Consider the following 22112-nt stretch of genomic DNA (forward strand, 5'->3'; position numbering starts at 1 on the left):
AAGGGTGAAAAAATACCAGCAAGGCGTAATCAACCGAGTCTTGAGTATACTTGTAGGGATTTCGGGTATAGGGTTGTTGTTAAGGACAATAACAAGGTTGAATGTGAATGTCAGAAGCCTCAACTGACCGGCATACCATGTTCTCATTTCATGGCGGTTGTCCGCGAAATGAGATATGATGAAAATTTATACGTCAACCCCTTGTACCGTATGTCAATAGTGTTACAGACATGGAGCAGACGTTGGGAACCGAAAGGCAACCAATGTGAATGGCCTGCATATAATGGCCCAAAAATTATACCTGATTCGAATCTGATCAAGAAAGGACGGAGACGACACGACCGCATACCGATGGAAATGGACAGAATGCGTTGTCGGAGACTCGGACACCAGCCTCATCGTGAGACAATTGATCGGAATGCTGCAGGTATAGCTGATCAATCAACTATAAATACATGTTTTAACTAAATTCACAATTTAATACATGCTCTACACTATATGTAGAGGAGGCAACAAGACAGGCGCAAGCAGCGGCAGAGCAACCAGCAAGAACAAGTACAACTGTTTGGCACACCCTCGGACAACATTTAAGTCTGCGTCGTAGAAATTAACTTGTGTGTTATTTTATTTGTATGTGCTAAGAACTATTTCATTCTGTATGTGTTGAGAACTATTTTGATTTGCTGATTTTTAAATTGTAGACGATAAAGATGGACAGTAACAATCGAGAAAAGACCGAGGAAAAGAAAAAAAACTGTCAAGACCGAGGAAAAGAAAAACAGCTATTTTGAAATATCTGATGATGATTTTGTAGATAAAAAGGTCTGGCTAGCACGTCCTATGGGAGTGATAAAAAAGACTGGCTAGCATTGTTAGTAAGTAGGTTGTCGAATTAAGTTTAGTTGAACTATTTTATTTGTATGTGCTAAGAACTATTTTATTTGTACGTGTTGAGAACTACTTTAGTTTAGAGGAGACGGTTTCGATGAAATGGTTAAGTTACAGATAACGGTTTCGAATACCAATTAAAAGACAGAAGGAAATAAAAATAATTAAAACTGAACAACTTGTTCCAAATCTAACGAGCAGTACAACCAAAATAGATAACTTATACAGACATAGATAAAAGATAAGTAAATAGATCAAAGGCCGGGCATGTGGCCGGGATAATCTGCATACGTGAAGCGCCGGGTCGCACGGCGGCGCCTACGACCCCTTCCCAGTTGTTCTTCTGGACTTCTCTCGCCTTCACTACCACCAGATGGACGTGAATGGGATGTGGATGCCCCTGCGTCACCAGTATCTATAGGTGGCCCTTCAAACAACTAACTAGTCCTCGGATGCTCACGCCGCAAAGTCTCCATAGATACTCGTTGTGCAATCTCGATTTCCTCCTGCTCTTGCAAATGCAGCAAATCTTCAACGGTGCCTGTGCTTATTCCCTGTCTCTGATAATCCTCCCAAGACGGATTGTGTCCACTCTGATCCTGCAATTCATACACAGCTATGATTCCTAAAATAAGCCTGTAACTCATACACAGCTTTAGTTCGTAAAAAAATAATTGTAATTCATAAAAAAATACTTGTTCTAAATGAAAAACATACCTGTCCGAGATCAACGTCCTGATGTAGGCTGTAACTCGGCCCATGCGTCTGCAAAAGGCTGTCCGGATTCCAAACTTGCGTCCCCTGAGCCTGAGATACCTATAATTAGAATTTAGTTTGATAAGTTGTGGTTTGCAAACATTTTTTTTAAGTAAAATTACAAATTACCTGTTCGGGGTCTGCGAATGGATGTGGTGGATTTAGCGGTGCAAATGCTTATGATGGGATGTACTTTCTCCATTCGGTACCGTCGTATAACCAACCCTTAAAAGGATCTGGGCCTTCGAATCTAGGCGGTTCGGGATATGGATACACCCCAATAGGAGTAGGCTCGTCCGATGGGATCGCTTCCCAGTTTTCTGGAATCCCCGCCTCATCCATCATTTGCCGGGCACGTGCACCGAAACCTGTATCACAGCAGAGACGCCAGCCTGTTCTCATTAGTTTTTTACCAATCTTTCGCCACCCCTTGGTTAAGAACATCTTGACGCCGTGCGCCAACTCTCCAATCCCAGTCAATGCATGTACACAAACAGTTTCAATTTTAGTAATTATGAGTTTTAATCAACGAGGGTAGCAAATAAAAATATTTACAGTTCGAGTGACAAGTGGTCATCAACCTGTTCATAATTTTATAACAACTTAACACCCAAAGGTAACTAACATAAATAAGGAAAATTTAGGTGAGTCAACCTTACTTGTGCAACTCAACATGCGTGTGCCTATTCAGTGGTTGTGGCACCGGAATCTCTTGAAACAATCCGAATTGCCTCATGCAGCGATCCGGATAGGTATGCTCAATGATCCAATAAAATATCAGTGGACCGCGATACAAGTAGTAGGGCTGATAAATTTATCAAGAATGTGAGTTATAATTTATAAATACGGTAACATATAACTAAATAAATAAATAGATTGAAACATACCCTTCCCTGCTGGGTCACTGTCGGAAGCTTGCTGTAGACCCTCCCGTACGGCTCCCAATTCACATGATCCTCCGTCAAACTCTGAAACTGGCCCCGCGGGATACGTGCACCCTGGGTCTTGAAGTGGGAGGATGACACGTATTTGTGTGGACCACACCATTTCTACGCAAAAGATGCGCATGTATCAAGCGTTGGAGCGCCCCAGGCAGGTTCCCAGTTTTTAGTTTGAGGCTCGGGCCGAAGAACTGGAAAGCGAGTCCACGACCAGTGCTGCAGAAGCATCACCGGACCATGCATAGATCCTCTATCGAGCTCGGTTGCGACACATAGATGTCGATACAAATATGCAAGAACGACTCCACCCCAATTGTACGGTACCGGCTAGTCCAAATTCACAATTAGTTACCACTTCAGCCCGATAGGCTTTAAGACAATGTGAGTACATTATTGATAGGCTAAAGCACGAATAAATTAATATATATATATAGTTACCACTTCAGCGTTTGATCGTTACGATCTACCGGTAGCTTCTCAAATCGTTCACGAAACTTAGATTTCAGGAAAATCAACTCCATGCTTCTTTCATTTCCCTCAGGCCCCCGTTTTTTCATAAGTGCACTCTGCTCATGCTCTTTGATTCCTAACAATTCGAAGAGCCGGCCTTTTGCATTCCTACCGTCTGTACTCCCCGTCACTGGGACCCCCGTAATGGGCAAACCCCACAAACAACTCACGTCCTCCAAAGTAACTGTAATTTATCAAATCAAAAAATATAAATTTCTTTATTTTAATTATCAGTAAATTATCACGAAGAACAAATTCATTTAAATTAGTTTTGAAGTTAATACCAGTCATCTCTCCGAAGGGAAGATGAAAGGTGTGTGTCTCAGGACGCCACCGCACCACAAGTCCGTGTATCAGGGCCGCATCAATTTTTTTTTGAGGCATGACTGCAATCTGGTATAAACCCAATCGAATCAAGAATGGCGCGTATGCAACGTGGTACGCGGTCTGGCAACGGTAATGCTTCACGTTTATAACCTCTTTTTTCTACATTACCGAAAATAAAAATTACAAATTAAAATGAGAATATATTTCTGAACAAGTAAAAAATAGAAATAACTAATTGCTTACCTCCTCAGAAGCTTGACACACTCTGTGACTGCTGTGCGTTATCCACAACAGATCACTAAAATTATCCCGCGCCATATCTATTTCATCATTCATTTCATCTGCCATGCTACAAAATTTATTCAAATTTAATTCATTGTTTTCGAAATTTTTAAACTAATCTAAACCGGTTTGGATGTTTCTAATTATTTCTAAACTAATTTAGATTACCTAAATCATTCTAAACCGTTTCGGAACCAATTTGTAATTTTCTAAACTATTTTACAATATTTTAAAATTTTCTAATTTATTCTATACCATTTTGGAACCTTTCTAAATTATTCTCGACTATTTTGGAACTTTCTAAATTATTCAAGCACCATTTTAAAATTTTCTAAATTATTCTAAATTTTCTAAATTATTCTCGACATGCATTTTTGGCATATTACACATGCATTTTTTTTATTTCCAAATAATTATTCAAACCAATTTGAAACTTTCTAAATCATTCTAAACCATTTTGAAACTTTTCTAAATTATCCGTGCAACACTTTACAATTTTCTAAATTATTCTACACTATTTTGGAACTTCCTAAATTATTCTACTCTATTTTAAAACTTTTCTAAACTATTCTACACTATTTTGCAACTTTCTAAATTATTCGGGCTACTATTTTAAAATTTTCTATACCGTTTTGAATTTTCTAAATTGAACAAAACAATTTTCATAACAATTAATATTTATCTATTTAAAAAATTAATATTTACCGAATTTAATAATTAAATAGACAATTCCATAAAATAATAAAAAAATTATAATAAATTCACAAAATAGAAAAAAAATGTTTAATTTAAACATAAAATAATAAAAAAGTTGAATAAATTGACAAAAGTTTCTAAAATGTCCAATTTAAACTTTTCATTTTCATAGTTTATTTTGTATGCATTAATTTATCTTACAAAAAAAATATTTTGTCTCATAACAATTCAATATTTATCAAAATAAAAAATAAATAGAACAAACCATTGTTGCAATTATGCACCTTTTAAATTATTTTGATCCCGGATATTATTCGAGTTTCAAATAAATTTCAAATAAATATTCTAATAATTTTCAAAATAAATATTCCAAATATATTTCAAATAATTTTAAACAATCTAAACAAATTTCAAATAATTCTAAACAATTATAATTAATATTTTTTAAATAAAAAAAAACCTGATCTGCTTGGAGACCTCCTCTTCTCGCTTCTCTTCTCTCTTCTCTTCTCCCGGTGTCACCGAAAATTTTCTGCTGATTCTAACTCCTCAATCCCGCCTCTAACTCAGCTAAATTGAATTCAGCCACGGGTCTACAGTAAATGCCACGCGTCCGCAGCCCATTGCATGCACCCCACGCCGAAAAAAAAAAACGAAAAGTCCGGTTAACCATTAACCGGACCGAGGAGTTGCCACGCGTCGAAGCCCCATGCTGCATGCCCCCCACGCGGAAAAAAAAAAATCTTTCCGGTTAGCAGTTAACGGGTCCAATGAATTCTTTCCGGTTAGCAATTAACCGGACCCAAATCTTCCGGTTATTGGTTAACCGGGCCCGGATATTTCCGGTTAACCGTGAACCGGTTAATTTCAAAGGGTCTGGGAAGTGGGTAACCGGAAATTTGGTTTTTTTTCGGTTATCCATTAACCGGTTTGGATATTTTTGCATTTCCAATGAGAAATTGGTTATTTTTTAAAATTTAATTTTAATTTTGGATATATATAAAAAAATCGGTCATATATGTTTACATTGTTTGCTCCGATTGAATAGTAGATCCGAACCCGAAAATACATCGATTCAATTTAGATATCTGCACAATAATTGGATGAGGAGGGATCAAGTTACAATAATTTTTGAGTTACAACAAGTTATCACAACTATTTTCTACATTTTCAAAGTCCAAATCTTCGATCCAAACCGTTAGATGTGATCTCCACAATAAAATGTACTTGGAGACCAAATTTTATATATTTTGGAATTTTTTTACTATTTATTAAGATGGGTACAAAAACTAATCAAATTCAGACCATTGAATTTTGTACCCATCTTAATAAATAGTAAAACAATTTCAAAAAATGTAAAATTTGATATGGAAGCACGCTTTATTGTGGAGATCATATTGAACGGTTTGAATCGACCATTTGAACTTTGAAAATATAAAAAACGGTTGTTGTAACTCAAAAATTGTTATAACTTGATCCCTCCTTTAATTGGACACGATCGGATTCGGATCCCTGTGCAAGATCGAGATTCAGTTGATAACTTGATATAAAGAACTTTTGATGTAGCATAAATATTAAATTATAAATAATAGATGTGCTATGCATTAAGGTCAATTTAACTCTAATATCACGAAACCATGCCCGAATGCCGCTTTTGATCATGTTATTTTGGTTTCGTCTATCCGCAATAAATTATTGATTTTTTTTTTCGATTCAACTACTTTCTCCATTCAAATTCGAGTCACGCAAAAAATTTCAGTTATTCAAATAACAAATCTCCAGTCATATCAAGTCAAACATTAAAATTGTGACAAATCCAATCTCAATATTTTGCAAAAAACTATGAAGCCGGCTTATAATTTTTTTTTCCTCAGATAATGTTGAAAAATTAATTATTGACTCGCTGAAACGGAGCATCTAATAATTTAGCAAATAAATTTATAAATTCCGTGTAATTTAATGTTAAAATGAATTAAGAATCCGAATTCAAACCACAATAAAAAGTTTCATGGCTGATTTTGGGCAGATCAAAGTTGAAGAACGAAATTGAAACAAAGGTATATTTTAGTGAATATTGGTGGAGTTCATCGTAAATATTTATAATCTTATTTTAAAAATGTCAATTTTTGTTGATGTGGCTCTATAAATTTCACTACGATTTGATCACTTCTAAGTTCTAATTATCTATTCTCAATATTATTATTTTGAAATATCTAGTGGTTGAGACTCTTTCCCATAATAATTAAAAATATGTGGAGGTGTGATATGACTAGTATAATAATTAAAAATATAATCCACTTTTATACCAAATAAATAAATAATAATGCTTAAGATACTTGTTCTATTTGTTTTTTCTTTAATTATCTTTTAGGTGTGGAATGGGCACTTGTCTCGCGTGTGCGTTTTGTTATAATTATTTATATTATGCGGCTTCAATAAATAAATTATATGTTTAGGTCAACTTGTATATTTCACCACAAAAGATTTAATATTATTCTGAGGTGCTTGATAGAGCCATTAAAATAAGAATCTTAAAATTCTTATGTGAATTTTTTTTTACATTCGTTAAAAAAGGTTTCTCGTTATTAATAAATCATGCATGTATAAAATGAAAAAGTGTTCCGTTTATCTTTTTTTCAAAAGAGAAAAGTGATAAATAGAAAGAATATTTTTTCTATTAAATTTATATATAAAAGAGATTTAAGATATGCCCTCTTAAATCTTATATTTAGATTTTCAAAACATAAAAGCCAACATGTTATTCATTGTTCATGTCGCGTCCCAATCTGATAAAAAAAGTTCATCGAAAAATAAAAACAAGAACAAAATCAATCAAACATCAGCAATTTAAATTTGAGACCAATTACAATAAAAAGATGCACTGTAAAGTCTGCTCCTTTCTGATTAACATTAGTTGCGTTCTTGTAAATTCTCTTCATTGTTTTAAATTATCTTCATACAGAAATCAAATCTCTTCCTCTATTAATTAAATGGGTTCACAATTTAGTGTATATTTGTAGTCTTCTGGTCCCCACCTTCCAAAAGTGCTGAAATAGAAGAAAACAAAGGAGAGTGACTGCATGAAATGATATATGAAAATAATCAATAAAAAATTATTTCTCTAAAAAAAGTCAAATGCCGTGGCCTACAGTTCCATGGGTCCCACAAGGACGAGCACCGTTTCCTTTTCTAAATTCAAATTTTCATCAAACTATTGCTCAAGTTGCGTATAGAAGTCTCTGGATAAATCCAAATCCTGTAAGGATCAAATTTTAAAATTTTTGTATAAGCATCCATTATATAGATTATCTAAGAAAAAATAAAGAGATTAATTTTATAGTTTTTATAGTATTTATTTTAAATTATATAACAAAATTGTATTAAAGCATGAAAATTTTGAAATAAATAGAGGTTAATTGACCTCTATTCATTGAGAGTAGATCTGTCATTAAGCTGGGTAACAAAATATTTATGTTTAGATTTAAACCGTTGAATCAGAATTCAAAATATTTTGATTCGAAGTGAAACACACAAGCTTCTTTAATATTCGTATAGATTCTGTTTGAACGGTCTGGATCTAAAGAGAAATATTTTGTTACCTTGGTGATACGAATTCGTCTCTGAATAAGGCAATGATATACATTTTTCATTCGTCTACGAGACTACGAAACTAACGGAAGTTCGAACCAAACAAAGACTGGAGGTCTCCGTTTCCATTCAAATGGAGAGAGTCTGACCGAACATGAAATGGAGCGTAACGCGTGCTTCATGAGGAACAGCACAGCTCCAGCTAAGATTCAAATCGCACACGTCATAATCTCCTAGCTCTAGCTTGCCTAAGGAAAGCAATGCGCTGGTTCCACTAAACTTCCCTCGTGTAACTATTTTTTTTATTTTGGTTGAAAGTCCGGTGATTGTATTGATGAAAATAGTTATAAATTAGTTGTTATATAAAATTAGACAATAAGTCTATGTGAAAACATACAGCTGTAAATAAATAAAAACACACAAGAATAAATATATTTTGTGGACACATAATTGAATTATTCTTGCTTGATTGGAGTGATAGAAATAATGATTGTTGCCTCTGTATGCATATTACAGTCGAGAAGATATTAAATTCAAATTGAACCAAAAACTGAATCGATTGGATCATAACAATACCAATCAGTCAGAAAGGCACTTGATCAAACCATACTGAAAATTGAATAAACCAATCCATGACAATCACATCTAAACAGAGAGAGAAGAGGAGAGGTAGGAAGCAACACAAAACATCAGATGAACATACAGACTAAAAACATAAAGTATACCTATTGTACACAGACGAAGGACCACTTACCCATCCATCACCAAAGAGGAGAAGACATCCGTAACTGATCCATTACTTCAGTTCGACACCTAGCATGATGGGACAAACTCAGAAAGAGGAGCCATGTTTTTTTCTCTCGTACAACTATTTCTTATCAGCGGGATCTGGAAGATGATATTAACAACACAAATTTGATATTCACACAATAATATCTAAATTTTTCTAAAAAAAATAAAAAATTTAGAAAAAATATATTTTAAAAAAAGTTCTTATAAGTACAAATTAGTTTAGAAGATTGAGATGTACAAATTATGGGAAGTATACTAGTTTTTTTTTTTTTAAACCTTGACAGTGGCTGTCAAATATAATTTTTATTAATTAAAATGTAAAATACATCTATCGTTCTACATTCAAAATATCATCCAAACTACATCAACATTTAAAAAATATCCACATTTAAACATCAATACCTAACAATACAAACAGCTAAAACAACAAAGAAGTATACTAGTTAGTGAATAAAAATTAAAACAAGAAAGGACAAACAATTATAAATTAAACAGAAAATTGCAAGGGAACATTTTTTATAATAAAAATGTACTGATCATGAAAACTATACATCTAACTAATAAAAAACAAAGAAGGACAAACAATTGTGAATTAAACAAAAAAAAAAACGTTACAGGAGGACAACTGAAGATGGATTAAATATTGAAATTGTCCATAAAAACCAGAAAATATTAAATGTGTAAAAAAAAAAAATTGCGTTAATTTTGGCATCTATGGCAGTGTTAACTACCACAATGGAAGAGACGGGATAGATCTCGCTTTCTAGTATTTGCGGGACCCGCAAATCAGACAAGCTACAGAGACAAATATTCCTAGACGTCTAGACTCTAGACTGAGCAACCGGAGACCGTGACAGCCGATGCATTTTATTTATTGAATCTGAAAAATATAAAATGCTTAGTACATTCGTCACACACACTCCTTTCAACGGACAGCTAATTGGGTTCGGATTTTCTAAAGTAACTTAATTTTTATGTTTTGGATTAGTGCCGTTTGATTCGAATTCGTCGCTTGAGATATGTGCGCTCTACTTTGAAATGGATTGTCGTGGATTCGAATCGAACGGTTTCGATGAAAAACCTAAAAATTGAGTTACTTCGCTGGATCTGAATGCCAGCTAACCGTGATAAGATTTATTTGCTTGTTTAATAATTCCGAATGAATTCATAGACAATTTGCAGAGCAATTACGTTTTTTGAGCTGAGCAAAACAAAGAACTGTGAAGAAAACTTGGACAACAGACACTAAAATTATTTAGAATGCCAATTCAATAAGTTTTTTTTTTTATCACCAAGCATAATCTTATTTTTTATTTATTTTATAAAATTAAAAGTTTGAATGCCCAAATTCACAGATTGATTTTGTTTATTTACGACGGGCACTTTACGTAAACTTTCATAATTTCTGAAATTTATTTTATACAAATGTGAAAAGTGAATACACTAAAATTAATTTATAATGGTTAACTAGATATGTTCATTTTTTAACGACTTGAAATAATATAAAATAATTTACAAAATTATGAATTTTATGTTGCATCTCTTAGTAAAACATAAATAAGACCAAAGGGTTGAAATCAACATCTATTTTTTTTTTAAATTTCAAATTTAAATAAAAGAGGACAGTTCAAATGGTTCATTTTTTGTCTCTATCATGTCTTCATTTTTTAAATTTTAATATCATAAAATTTAAAATTAAAATGACTAAAATTAAACGGTTAGATATAATCTATACTATTTTTTTTTCGCTTCGCGCATAATGATTGAGACATTTTATCTTTTACGTCCTGTTCGGCGGACACATGGGATTGGGAACGGACTTGGGACATGGGCCGTTCCCGCGCGCACAATAACTACGCCAAACAAGACCTTATTTCGATTGGTATTAAGAGCTTATAAAAAATGCACTAATATGAATAAATCTTAGAATTTGAGTTTTCACCTTATTGATTTATATAAAAATAAAATAAAAAAGTGATAACTTTTTATGTGCATATAAAATAAATAATATGGATCACATATTCACATCTAACGATTTTTTTAACATGTGAAGTTTTAGAAGTTTTGTTATTAAAAAATTAAAATGTAATTTTGTTTTAGCATATGAGTTTTAGAAGTTTTATTATTAAAAAATTTAAAAGTAAAGACATAATACATGAATAAAAAATAAAGCATTTGAACCTTCCTCTATATACAAATTAAGGTGAGATTGTAATATTTACTAACACAGAAAACTTGTGAACCAAAAACCTGTGACATTGAAACTCTCCTCAAAATTCTAATATGTAATAAGAAAGTTTGCAGAAGAATTTTCTGATAATGTAATCGATACAGGGATGAAAACTGAACTATATAGAATCAGTAATACGATAACCTACCTTACCAGATACATGCACAGGTAGAATGTGGAACTATATCAGTATTACTGTTATTAAAAAAACTGAATTATTATAAAAAGATGTGATGAACTTGTAATAACTCTTGACTATGTACATCTGCGAGATGGGGCGGTAGCAAAGTTGATTAGGAGAAAAGGTTCTAGGACTAGTTACTCAAAGGTCGAGAGTTCGAGTCCCTCTCAAGATTTCACAGCTTCTGTGAAGCTTTAAAAAAAAAGACTGTACTTCTAGTTCTCAATGAAATTCACCTGCCTTTACAAAAAAAAAAAAAAATGGACTTGCAATAAAAGATAGGCTATAGCATACTGATATAAAAGATACTTTTTGGTGCATGATTAAAGAGTTCAGTATTCATAGAAGGAATCCACATGGAGTTGTGTGTTTTTAGCTTGGAATATGATCAAACATTATTTAGTTTCATACTAGACCAAAGTGATATGACAACAATCAAACCATCTACATTTTCTGCTTTATTGCCTCTTTTTATTTTTTACTATATTTTTTGTGTTGTAATATTTAGTAAGACTTTAGAATTATACCTTAAATTTGTTTGAGGTATTAATTGTTATACAGTATAATTTTATACGGATTAAAACGGACAGTTCGGATCTTAGTAAACCCAATTTGAATATCAATGCTGCGCCGCTGCTCAACGGCTACTGATCTGAGAGCCCAGCACAATCACTTTATCCATATTAAATGCTTTAATTGTAAGAAGCTTTTGAAGATAGCTGTTGGTTTTCATATTTGTCCAGAGGCCGAAGAGGTGCCCTTCAATAAACTTGACCAAACCTTATTTTGTCTAGGAGACTAGGCATATTTTATTTGTTTTAAGGCAATTCAGAGAAGAATGGAACTCAATAGCAACTAATAGCATCTTAGATGTCAAAAAGGATATTTTTTTTCCCCCTTTGAATCATATTTCAGTGCTAGAGTCGTTTTCTCTTTTTGATTGGGTGTAACCAAGAAGTATACAAGACAAAATATAATATTCCAACTTATAATTATGATGGAACAATACAGCCAGTAGATGGCTCCATGCCAGTAAGTCCAGGTCCAGTTTTGCTGATCAGTATCAGCCTGTCCTCAGCTGTAACATATTGGGCTTGCCACTTATAAGACTGGGCCGGGGCTTTCTCTATTTTACCATGTACTTGTCTTTTTTGTTCCCTTCTCCTTTTCCTTTTTGTCTCTTAAATTGTTAAATGATTTTCATGCAATTCATTTCTAAAAAAAAAATGCCTACAAATTCAAATTGTTTTCTAGAAAGTATGATGATGCTTCCTAATATATACTGATAAAACCAACATAAATATCCACAGCCACAGGAAAGGTGAAATTAAAGCCAATTACAGCAAGATAAAATCTTATTGCAAACACATATCAACATAAACCAGTCAACCGATGGCACCCTTCTAAACCTCACTAAAGTATCACAAACAAACCCAATATCCACCTGCTGCTGCAAAATCGAAGGCCACCACAATGCCTACTCTCAAAACACTAGAACCGCCATCTAGAACCTCTAAAGCTCAAAATTGTCCCTCTCTAATTCAATCTCTTTACTGGCTTCCTTATCCAAAAACCATACCAACTTACCCTCAGCTGGCGTCACCATTTTGGCCGGTACTGACACATCCGGCCCCAAGTATTCAGACAGTCGTGACACAGACTGCTGCACCGCCCATGCCTTATCCTCTCCAGTTGCAACAATGATCACATTCGATGCCGAGTTTATGACTGGCATTGTGAAGGTTATTCTCTCTGGTGGGGGCTCAGGTGAATTGGTGATGAAAGTGACCCACTCATCAGTGAGTTCAAGTGCAGGGTGGTTGGGATGTAATGAGGCTATACTGCCAGTGGGACCCACTGATAGGAGGATTAGGTCAAATTTTGGGCAGTCATTAGTTTCAGAGACACTTATAGCTCGCGCTTTCACGAGCTGGCGGATTGTGAACTCATAGTCAGTAGCTGCCTCCTCAACAGTCAAGGTGTCATTGATGGAGAAAACATGGCTGTTCAAGATTGGTACCTGAAATTGCACAAGTTATTCATACTGTGCCAGTCAGAATTGATAGTGGTGGGCCCGCGGTGGTCTACACCAAGACTCACCAAAGATGGTTCTTTCTGGTTTGTGTCGACATTTCCTCTTAAGTTCATACTTTTTAATTCTGAACTTGTACAAAGGCCGAACATTTCATTTTGATATTACTAATTTTTTTTGTTGCTGTTGCCAATAGTATTTCAGTTTTGGATTATCAAAGAAATACTATTAGCATGAACAACTACAACAACCAACCCTTGTTTGGGACTAAAGGCTTGGTTGTTGTTGCTGTTGCTAATAGTATTATTTCTTTGATAATCCAAAATTGAAATGCTTGAAATAAACAGCTTGTGTACCTTAGAAAGAAGCCCCTCCTTAGTCATTTTATAATTGCTCTCAGCATGGGTCTTTGCTACAGCCCGCTCGTCAGCCCAAAGCACGTACCACTTAGACCAGTCCAACATCTTTTGGTACGGTGACTCGCATAATTTCCTAATGTAGTAAATAATGATCAAATAGAGGTTTCTTGACAAGTAGCTAGAGGAAACTATTGGTAAGAATATATCTGGTATCATGCCAACACTAATAAAGTCTTTTGGTTACTTTTAACACAACGCATTCAAAGCATTCAAATTCATTATACCCTCTAATCGACTCGAAGTAGCCCAAAAATTGAGAGCAAATTACATAACATTCAAAAAATTGGTAAAGAAATGCACAAACAACTTGGCAAAACAAATCTAAACATATATTTTAGTTAAATTTTAGAAACTCAATACCGCATCACACTGACAATGGGTCCACCAGAGAGTGCAATAGTAAAACATCCTCTCTCCTTTACTGAAATCTCTGATAATTGCGCAACATACTCGACTAAATCAGTGGCTAACTCGTCAGAGAATTCAAAAACTCTCAGCTCAGTGTTTTTCTTTGCTTCACACACAGTAGTTGCCATTTCTCTATTTCTCAACAGAACAAGGAAAACCTACTCAGTGCGCACGAAATTGCCCCTGCATTGAAAGAACAATTCTATCAATAATTTTTAGAGTATGATACAGTATTAGCAATATATATAATCATGCATCTGGTACCAGCATGTACAAAATGCATACAAAATAGTGACAGACTGATCCCAAAAACACTGCCAGGACAATTTATCTTCTTAAGTATTTTATTTTGAAGATTGAAGTTAATTCCTGCCAACTTCCTTTTAACAAAGCATGAATATTTGAAGAAATATATACACAATATTATTATTACATAAGTAAAATAATAAATAAATAAAGACAATAGGCTGACTGAAGCAAAAGTAATCTGAAAATGCATGCAATTTTTACAATATTTTGAATATGGAAATAAATTTTTCTCAGAATCCATACCGATCTAAAATGTCTTGCTTCTTTTAAGAGGACAGCCTTACATGCAAAGCAAACAGAGTTACATGCAGAACCTTTTACCTGGGAATTTAGAAAGGGGAACAAAAATGAGAGGTGGGAAAGAGAGAGGAAACGGAGCTAAAGGCACTTGCTAGCATAAGCTCTAACAAGTAACAACCATCATTTCCTTTTAGACCATTCCAAAGATTCCCATCTTTTTAAAAGAATCAAGTAAAGACAAAAAACTATTCATTGCTATGAGAGAGAGAGAGCGCAAAGACGAAACATAAAAAAATAAAAAATAACCGCTTTTCCATGTTTACTCAGAAAAAAATATTAAGTAATTCCAGGATAAATTGTAATATTATTTGGGGCTATGCAATACATTTCTTGACATTGGTACGAACAATTTAGAATTTTATCAAAATGTACCAATTGCAGTGAAAACAACAAAGGAGTAAAGGACCCAAATCCCGAAAGAATTTTTAAACTCGTGTTTCATCAAATTTAAAACAGAGATGAACAAAGAAAGAGAAAAGGTAACGAAGAACTCACGAGGGTCCAGCCTGGCACGCCGCAACCGCAGTAGAAAAAAAAGGAAAACAATAAAAAAGCTCGGTGACATGACATCACTTCCCCAATTTATTGCATTTAGCGGCATTATAGGAACTATTTTGTGTTTCTAACCCTGGAAAATTTCAAAAACACCCCTCTTTCAAAATTATCTGCCAAAATTAACTACAGAAGAAGACAAATTTTTGCTCCAGAAAGAAGGCAAAGGGAAATGGTACTGTCTATTTGTAATTATGAGATTTGGGAGGAATAATTTGGAGAATTTCCAAAGTATTATAAAAAAATTCCACATGGTTTCGAATTCCAGCTGCGCACACGTGCGCGTGCTGATCGTTATCGGCCCAAGAAAGAAGATAACTGAGAGAAGTTGATGATAAGTTCAAAAGAAAACAAAGGTAAAAAGTAAAAGAAAGATCATTTTTATTTTTTTCTTATAATACATTCCCGTGGGATATCATACCTTAATTGCTTCTGTGCAAATTTGTAATTTCTTTTCATCAGGAGAGAACGCGATCAGTTGTTGCAGCGCCGAGGGAGATGAAAATTGAAAAGTGCCCAAATGATAATAAACGATTGAAACGAGAAGAAGACGACAAAAAATATGTGTATTTAATTTTTACTGACAAGTGGAGAGGCTCGCTAGATTTTATGAGGCGGATACATGCGCGAGAGACCATGTGCCGAATCCCTTTCATGCTAACGAAAATAGTCAATGTTTTCATTTTTTTAGAAAAGAAAAAAAAAATGCATAGTTTTCAATTAATTTCTACAATTTGTTTTGAGCTATTAAATTGGTTGAATTGCTCAAGTCAAGTCTAGCTAGTTTCCCTAGATTAAATGAATGGTGAAGAATGAAGAAATGGAGTCCAGATGAAATGCAAAGTGAAGAGTGAAGAATTTGATGTTAATATCAAAAATTTCAAGAGCGAGTCTTCACTAAATTGAATGTAATGTAGTTTATATTCAATCTTAAATAATAGGGTTTTGGTCGAAATTTTATTTTAAAGTCGGACCTAAATCATTCGATCGGTGTTAAAATTTACAAAACCGGTTTTTTTTATCAAAGCTAATCCAACGATTTGGATTCAAATTTGAATAAAATTTATACAGCCATTTGTTAAAATCCAATTATGTCCGTCATCTAGTTAATCCCAAAACTCGAGATATTTTTTTATCGTTCTTATTTTACATTAATAAGGAAAGATAAAAAAAAGTTGATATAATTTCTGGTCTGCCCGTACAAACTTCTAAAATAGTCATTTATGTCGTTATTTTAAAAAAATGAATTGAGAAATATACTCTTTATTTTAATTTAAATAAATTTAAATAACAGATTAATGATCTTTTATTTATCGTGATTACAGTCTCAAACATTTCATGCCTACATATCAATATGTTCTTCCAACTAGAGATGTTCTTTCGCGAGATTATTACAGCTTAAAACAAAGGTGTATTTTGTCAATCAATTTTAAAATAACTAAATAAAATTTTAAATATATAAAAAAAAGACAGAATAAATAATTTTAAGTTTTTATGAGAATACTGGATGCTGTGGTAGTTTGATGGAAAAATTGAATATTTTAAATGTTTGTTTGGTTGGTAACGAGTCAAGTTAGGAGAAGCTCGTGACTTGCTTATTTTCAAAATGAGCAGGTCAATGTTAAAGTTCAACCTAAAAAAAATAATTCGTGGCTCGCTTGTTTTCAGACTGAGTTAGAAATGAACGAACTTTTTCTGAGGGAGCCACAAGCTGTGTGCTTTTTTGCCATTCGGTTGGCAACGAGCCAAATTAGATGTAACTCGTGACTCGTTCGTATTTAAAACGAGCGAGTTAATATTAGAGTTCGAGCTAAAAAAATATTTTGTAGCCCGCTTGTTTTCGGATCGAACTTAAGCAAGTTGCGATTTTTTTTTCCAGCCGTAGAAGTTTGTATGCACACTTCTTCTTAAAAAAAATTCTTGTCTCATTTATTATGTCCGGTAGGGCAACTCAGGGCTTCTATAATGTCATTTTAATAAAAAAAAACATAGAATTAATGAGCAAAATCACAATTTGTTGTTTGTATCCTAATCAGATGAGTTAATTGTCTCCAATTTGAAATTTAGAGGGACAACTTTTTGCTCCAAGTGAAAAGCAAACGAGAGATCCACCATTTGACAAAGAAGTGTCTCTTGCTCACCATTTAACAAATTTGGGGGAATTTCATGTATATTCAAGGTGCTAACGTCTCTATGTCACAAATATAGAAATTAACTATTTATTTTCGGAAACTAATAACTAATAAGTCAGAAGATAATTTTTTTTTTTTTTTGCATGTACTATGTAATTTTAATAAAAGCTACAATCGATATTTTATAATTTTAAAATGAATTTTAATAAGAAAAATTAATAAACTGGATATATGTGACTTTTATAATTTAGAAGGATAAATATGATATTATGAATTTTAAAGAAGAAAATACATAATTTGAAACTTTGAGGGGTATACATAAAATTTCCCCTAACAAAATTGGACATAAGGATAAGTATCCACGAATATTGCATCTGAATGCTAAAATATTGCATCTCTAAAGTATACAAGGATAAGCTCTATTTGGAAGAATGATTACTTATTTTTTATCATTTCTAAAATTGTCAAGATTTTAAACCTTAATCAGTGTTGAAATGCTATTTAAGATGGAAATTTCAGCATCTGAATGCTAAAGAAAGACACAAATGGAGACAACTATGTGAATGTCGAAATAATTTAGTTAATCAATTGTCTAAAACAAAAATTTGGACTAAAATTTTACACTTACAGTGGACTTAATGAATTGTGTTATGTACGAAAAACTGCCGAAATTTTTATTTATATTATATAAAAAAAAAACCGTGATTTTTGAAGTTTTCTAAAAACACCTGGACCGCCAAACTAATTTGCGGCTCCATTTTTGGAGGGCGCAGATTGGTTTGGTGCCCCCCCCCCCCCCCCCCCCCCCAAAAAAAAAAAAAAAAACTCAAAAATGCACTATAATATTAAATATATTTAGATTTTTGAGGGGTCTCCAAACCAATCTGCGGCCTCCCAATATTGAGGCCGCATATTGATTTGGCGACCCGGTGTTTTTGAAAATCCCCACAATTTGGGGTGTTTTTTTTTTAATATGGTATAAATAAAAATGCACTTTGATATTAAATATATTTAGGTTTTTGAGGGACCTCCAAACCAATCTGCAGTCCTCCAATAATGAGGCTGCATATTGATTTGACCCGGTGTTTTTGGAAATCCCCACAATTTTGGATGTTTTGGTTTTTTTTTTTAATATGGTGTAAATACAAATTTCCGGAAAAATTGTGTATTCAAAATTCAATATTTGTAGTAAGGAATGTAATAATTTCATACAACAGCATCACCTATATGACATCCAAAATAATTTTAACGTATCACATCTTCTAAAATTCCGAATTTATTACAGTCAATTTGAATTTTTGTAAATCATACTAAAATAATTCTTTCTCATATATGTATTACCAAATGCACGCATAAACGCTACGAGTTGGCGAGGATATCTATCAAGACTTCGGCCGTTCGTCAATGCAGTCATGGCCGTTGATCAGTAAATTGGGTCCTTATACATATGTTGCATGTTGTCAGCCATGTAGAAGTTCATATTTAGTGAAAATCGAACTCGTCAGAAAGTGTGTTATTCTGTGTGGTCCCTTCTTCCCGATAAAGAAAGCGCGTTATTTAATATATTTTATTCTTCGGTGTCGTTGCGTCTTTTAAATGGACTACTGTGCTGTCGTCCAACAAACATTGTTGCCTGTTCCATTAAATCTCAGCCGTCCATCAAATCAATTTGGGTCATTGATAAGTGTGGTCGGTTCTTCTGTGTCGTGGTGTCTTTTGAATGAACGTGTTGCGCTATCTTGCACCATTTGAAATCGAGCATAAATGCATGACTCCTTCTGTTTAGTGTCCCATCTTTCTTCCTGAATAATCTAGCACAAACCCTAGCCTTCTACTCTGTCTGTCTCTCTTGCTGCTTGTGGGAAGGCAGTGTGTATTTTGCGGTCCAGGGTAGTCGTCATTTTTATAAGGCTACAAGACCTGGATCGTAAGTATCTTCCTGCCATTTCAGAAATTGCATGTTGTTATACATATGAATTTATTTATATGCCTTTTTTTTTTTACCTTTGTAATATGTTTGTTCAGCCATTAATTGTTAGAAGAGTTACACTCTCTAAGGAGGTCAGCATAGGTGGGTATCCTGTGAGGGGCCGCTCTAACCTTTGTTGGTTGAACGAACGTTACAAAGGGGATTGCCTTACATAGCCCCTCGTTGCTTTTCTTCTCCATGAATTCGTGTGACATAAAGTCTTAAATTCCTATCACTTGAAGAACCTTCTCCGTCAGTTATATTCTTTGCTGTAGGCATGACATCTGACAAGGAGGTTCTTCATGTGACAGGAATTTAAGACTTAAAGAGTGTAAATTTTCTGTTATTTTGTAAATTTTGTGCTTTGATGAACATGATTAATCAAAACGGTGGTTTTTTTAATTTCAATTATAATCCACCATAAACTTTATCCTTGTATTGTGTCTCTCTCTTGATGCATGTGGGAAGGCAGGGGTCATTTCGTTTCAGGGATTCGCCATTTTATAAGGCTGGACCTGGACCGCATGTGAAAGTACCTGCCTACCATTCCAGAAATTGCATGTTTTAATATTTTTTATTTGTAGTTTTTTTCATCTTTGTAACTTTTGTTCAGTCAACAAAGGTTAGAAGTGGTACAAAGCTCCTGTACCGACCTATTGGTACAATGAGGTGGTGTTGGAGTTGTATGTATGATCAATTATTGTTATTTGTGAGACCTTATCAATCACTTTCAAAACTGGGTTTTATTTAGAGATAATCATTGTTGAAAATGAAAGGAAAATCTGTTCAGTATATATATAGCATGTGTTCCTTTTTGTACAATTCTATGTACAAGAACTGTGTGTACAATTATTTTTGCAAGTGATTGTATGGGGTTAGGCTTTAGAGTTTGATGAACATGATTAAGCAATATTTGTGACAAAGTGATACTTAGTGTTTCATAAAGACGGGTTTTAGATAAGGTTTATATTGATCCATATAAGGCTACAAAAATTTTTGTACAACTTAGTGGAGGATATAAAGGGTTTGTGTTTGTTTTGCAAGTGTATGGGGTCAATGACGATATTAGGGCATAATATGAAACTATTAGTGGTACAATGCTCCTGTACCGGTATTTTAGTACAGTGAACTGGTATTGCAGTAGTGTTAATGATTAATGATTGATTATTCTTACCTCTAAGACCTAAACAATCACTTGTAATTTTTTGTTTTATTTATTTTAGGCTAGGGGTAAATGCAGATAATCTGTTATAACAACAATATGTACTGTAATACTTTTTATCAAGGAGAATGATAAAAATTGTATTGTGGTAAAGTAATAATTTTTTGCTTATTTAATATTTCTGTTTTGATGAACTTTGTTTAATTAATATTTTGAGCTATGAGCTATTATAAAAACGACGCTTTTTTGAATTACAAATATAAAGGTTCTACAAGGTAATTTTAGTTATTAGTGAATAAAGTAGTATGGACATCTTCTACTTTTGAAATTTTTTGAGCTATGAGCTATGAGCTATTATCAAAACATTGCTATTTTGAATTACAAATATAAATGGTAAATGTTCTATAAGGTAATTTTAGTTATTGGTGAACAAAAACAGTATGAACAATTTTGAAAAAATATATAAAGACATGAATGAATCGAAATACTCATAAAGTCGCTTTTATGACCACAATAATAATAAATATATAAAGGCATGAATTATTCGAAAAGTATATTAACTCATTTTTACAATAAAAAAAAGTAACATAAGGCAAGGAACCAAATGCTTACATATTTTGATGAATCAGTAGTAGTGCATTTAATAATGTATTGGCAAATAATAAACATAGATAAACTTGTCAGCTTACTATAAACACAAATAGTAGTCATTTAGAAAGGAGTAGGCCCGATGGGCATCATACCTACTATTGGGTCCAATGAGTTCTAATATCGTGCGATCCACATTACCTTCTCCGTGCACGAAAATTGAAACAGTTACGCATATATTTTAAAGCAGATCGCACGTATACTAATGTAGATTGGGTGGTGATTAAGCCTATTGAACGAAAGTATGTCCGATAGGTATTGAATCAACACCGTGTTCATTCAGACGACGGGTCTTCTCCTCATAACTTTAGAGATGGGCAAATAATTCATCTAGAGTAAAGAGTTGTACTCCTGAAAGCACCTCTAGGGCGCTCACCATCAACTCCCACCTTGGTTTCCTTATCGTAATACGTAATAGCTTTCCTACAATCTTATTGTTGGATTGTGGTTGTCCAAGTTCAATGAATTCATCTTGGATTGTACGAGTTTATTATATGTATTTTCTATGGACTCACCATTCTCTACACTAAAGATTTCAAATCTTGTTTCTAATCCTGTGAGTTAGGTTCGTTTAATTTGGTCATTTTCCTCATACTTGTTAATAAGGGTGTCCCACATTTCTTTAGCATTAGTGACATTAGAGAATACTATAGATATTGATTCATGCACTGCACCCATAATAACATTCATTGTCGTATCATTTACCTTCTTGACAGTTTTAGATTCGGTTGCAAGTATGGTGGTGGTTTCAACAAACGCAGCGGTGAATGCTTGTTCAACGGCTTTTCACACATAAATTATGTTGAGACAGTTAATCATTAATTTTTTCCAATAACTAAAGTTTTTGGTAGAGTGAGTTAACATTAGAGGTTCTCTAACATATCTAGGATTGATTTGTACCATTATAAGGACCTAATATAATAATTCAAAGGGAAAATTGGTTCCATGCCATCCAAAATGCTGAATTTAGCAAAATGCCACCCCAAATTT

At 33.5% G+C, this 22112-nt stretch overlaps 2 protein-coding genes across 11 annotated transcripts; both read right to left on the reverse strand.

Annotated features, from left to right (window-relative positions):
• Positions 1-2693: 2693 nt before the first annotated feature.
• On the reverse strand, positions 2694-3770 carry LOC144551813 (serine/threonine-protein phosphatase 7 long form homolog). The gene is made up of 4 exons (XM_078299924.1): positions 3666-3770; positions 3380-3581; positions 3053-3279; positions 2694-2912 (listed from the first exon to the last, which is right to left on the reverse strand). The coding sequence occupies exons 1-4, from the start codon at positions 3768-3770 to the stop codon at positions 2694-2696; spliced, it is 753 nt and encodes a 250-aa protein (XP_078156050.1).
• An 8651-nt stretch (positions 3771-12421) lies between these two features.
• LOC144551116 (putative 6-phosphogluconolactonase 2) lies at positions 12422-15757 on the reverse strand. Of its 10 annotated transcripts, none has more exons than XM_078298932.1 (5): positions 15633-15757; positions 14603-14680; positions 14003-14233; positions 13580-13715; positions 12422-13211 (listed from the first exon to the last, which is right to left on the reverse strand). In XM_078298932.1, the coding sequence occupies exons 3-5, from the start codon at positions 14176-14178 to the stop codon at positions 12705-12707; spliced, it is 819 nt and encodes a 272-aa protein (XP_078155058.1). In that variant the 5' UTR covers positions 14179-14233; positions 14603-14680; positions 15633-15757; the 3' UTR covers positions 12422-12704. The 10 variants fall into 10 exon arrangements, with proteins under 10 accessions (XP_078155058.1, XP_078155064.1, XP_078155063.1 ...); XM_078298938.1 differs by having other exon boundaries at positions 14003-14182; positions 15633-15683; XM_078298937.1 differs by lacking the exon at positions 15633-15757 and adding an exon at positions 15155-15588 and having other exon boundaries at positions 14003-14182.
• Between the last annotated feature and the right edge of the window lie 6355 nt (positions 15758-22112).

The sequence above is a fragment of the Carex rostrata genome, chromosome 3 (genome assembly GCF_964058835.1).
Source record: "Carex rostrata chromosome 3, lpCarRost1.2, whole genome shotgun sequence".
NCBI classification, from domain to species: domain Eukaryota; kingdom Viridiplantae; phylum Streptophyta; class Magnoliopsida; order Poales; family Cyperaceae; genus Carex; species Carex rostrata.

Excerpts from the sequence above, each read along its gene's own strand:
- LOC144551813 (XM_078299924.1), bottom strand. The coding sequence starts at position 3,770 with ATGGCAGATGAAATGAATGATGAAATAGATATGGCGCGGGATAATTTT. Across the intron at positions 3,582-3,665 it reads TGTGTCAAGCTTCTGAGGAG|AAAAAAGAGGTTATAAACGT; the intron begins GTAAGCAATTAG and ends TCGGTAATGTAG. Across the intron at positions 3,280-3,379 it reads TCCCTTCGGAGAGATGACTG|TTACTTTGGAGGACGTGAGT; the intron begins GTATTAACTTCA and ends GATAAATTACAG.
- LOC144551116 (XM_078298929.1), bottom strand. The coding sequence starts at position 15,670 with ATGAAAAGAAATTACAAATTTGCACAGAAGCAATTAAG. Across the intron at positions 14,183-15,632 it reads TTTGCACAGAAGCAATTAAG|AGAAATGGCAACTACTGTGT; the intron begins GTATGATATCCC and ends GTTGAGAAATAG. Across the intron at positions 13,212-13,579 it reads AGGAGGGGCTTCTTTCTAAG|GTACCAATCTTGAACAGCCA; the intron begins GTACACAAGCTG and ends GTGCAATTTCAG.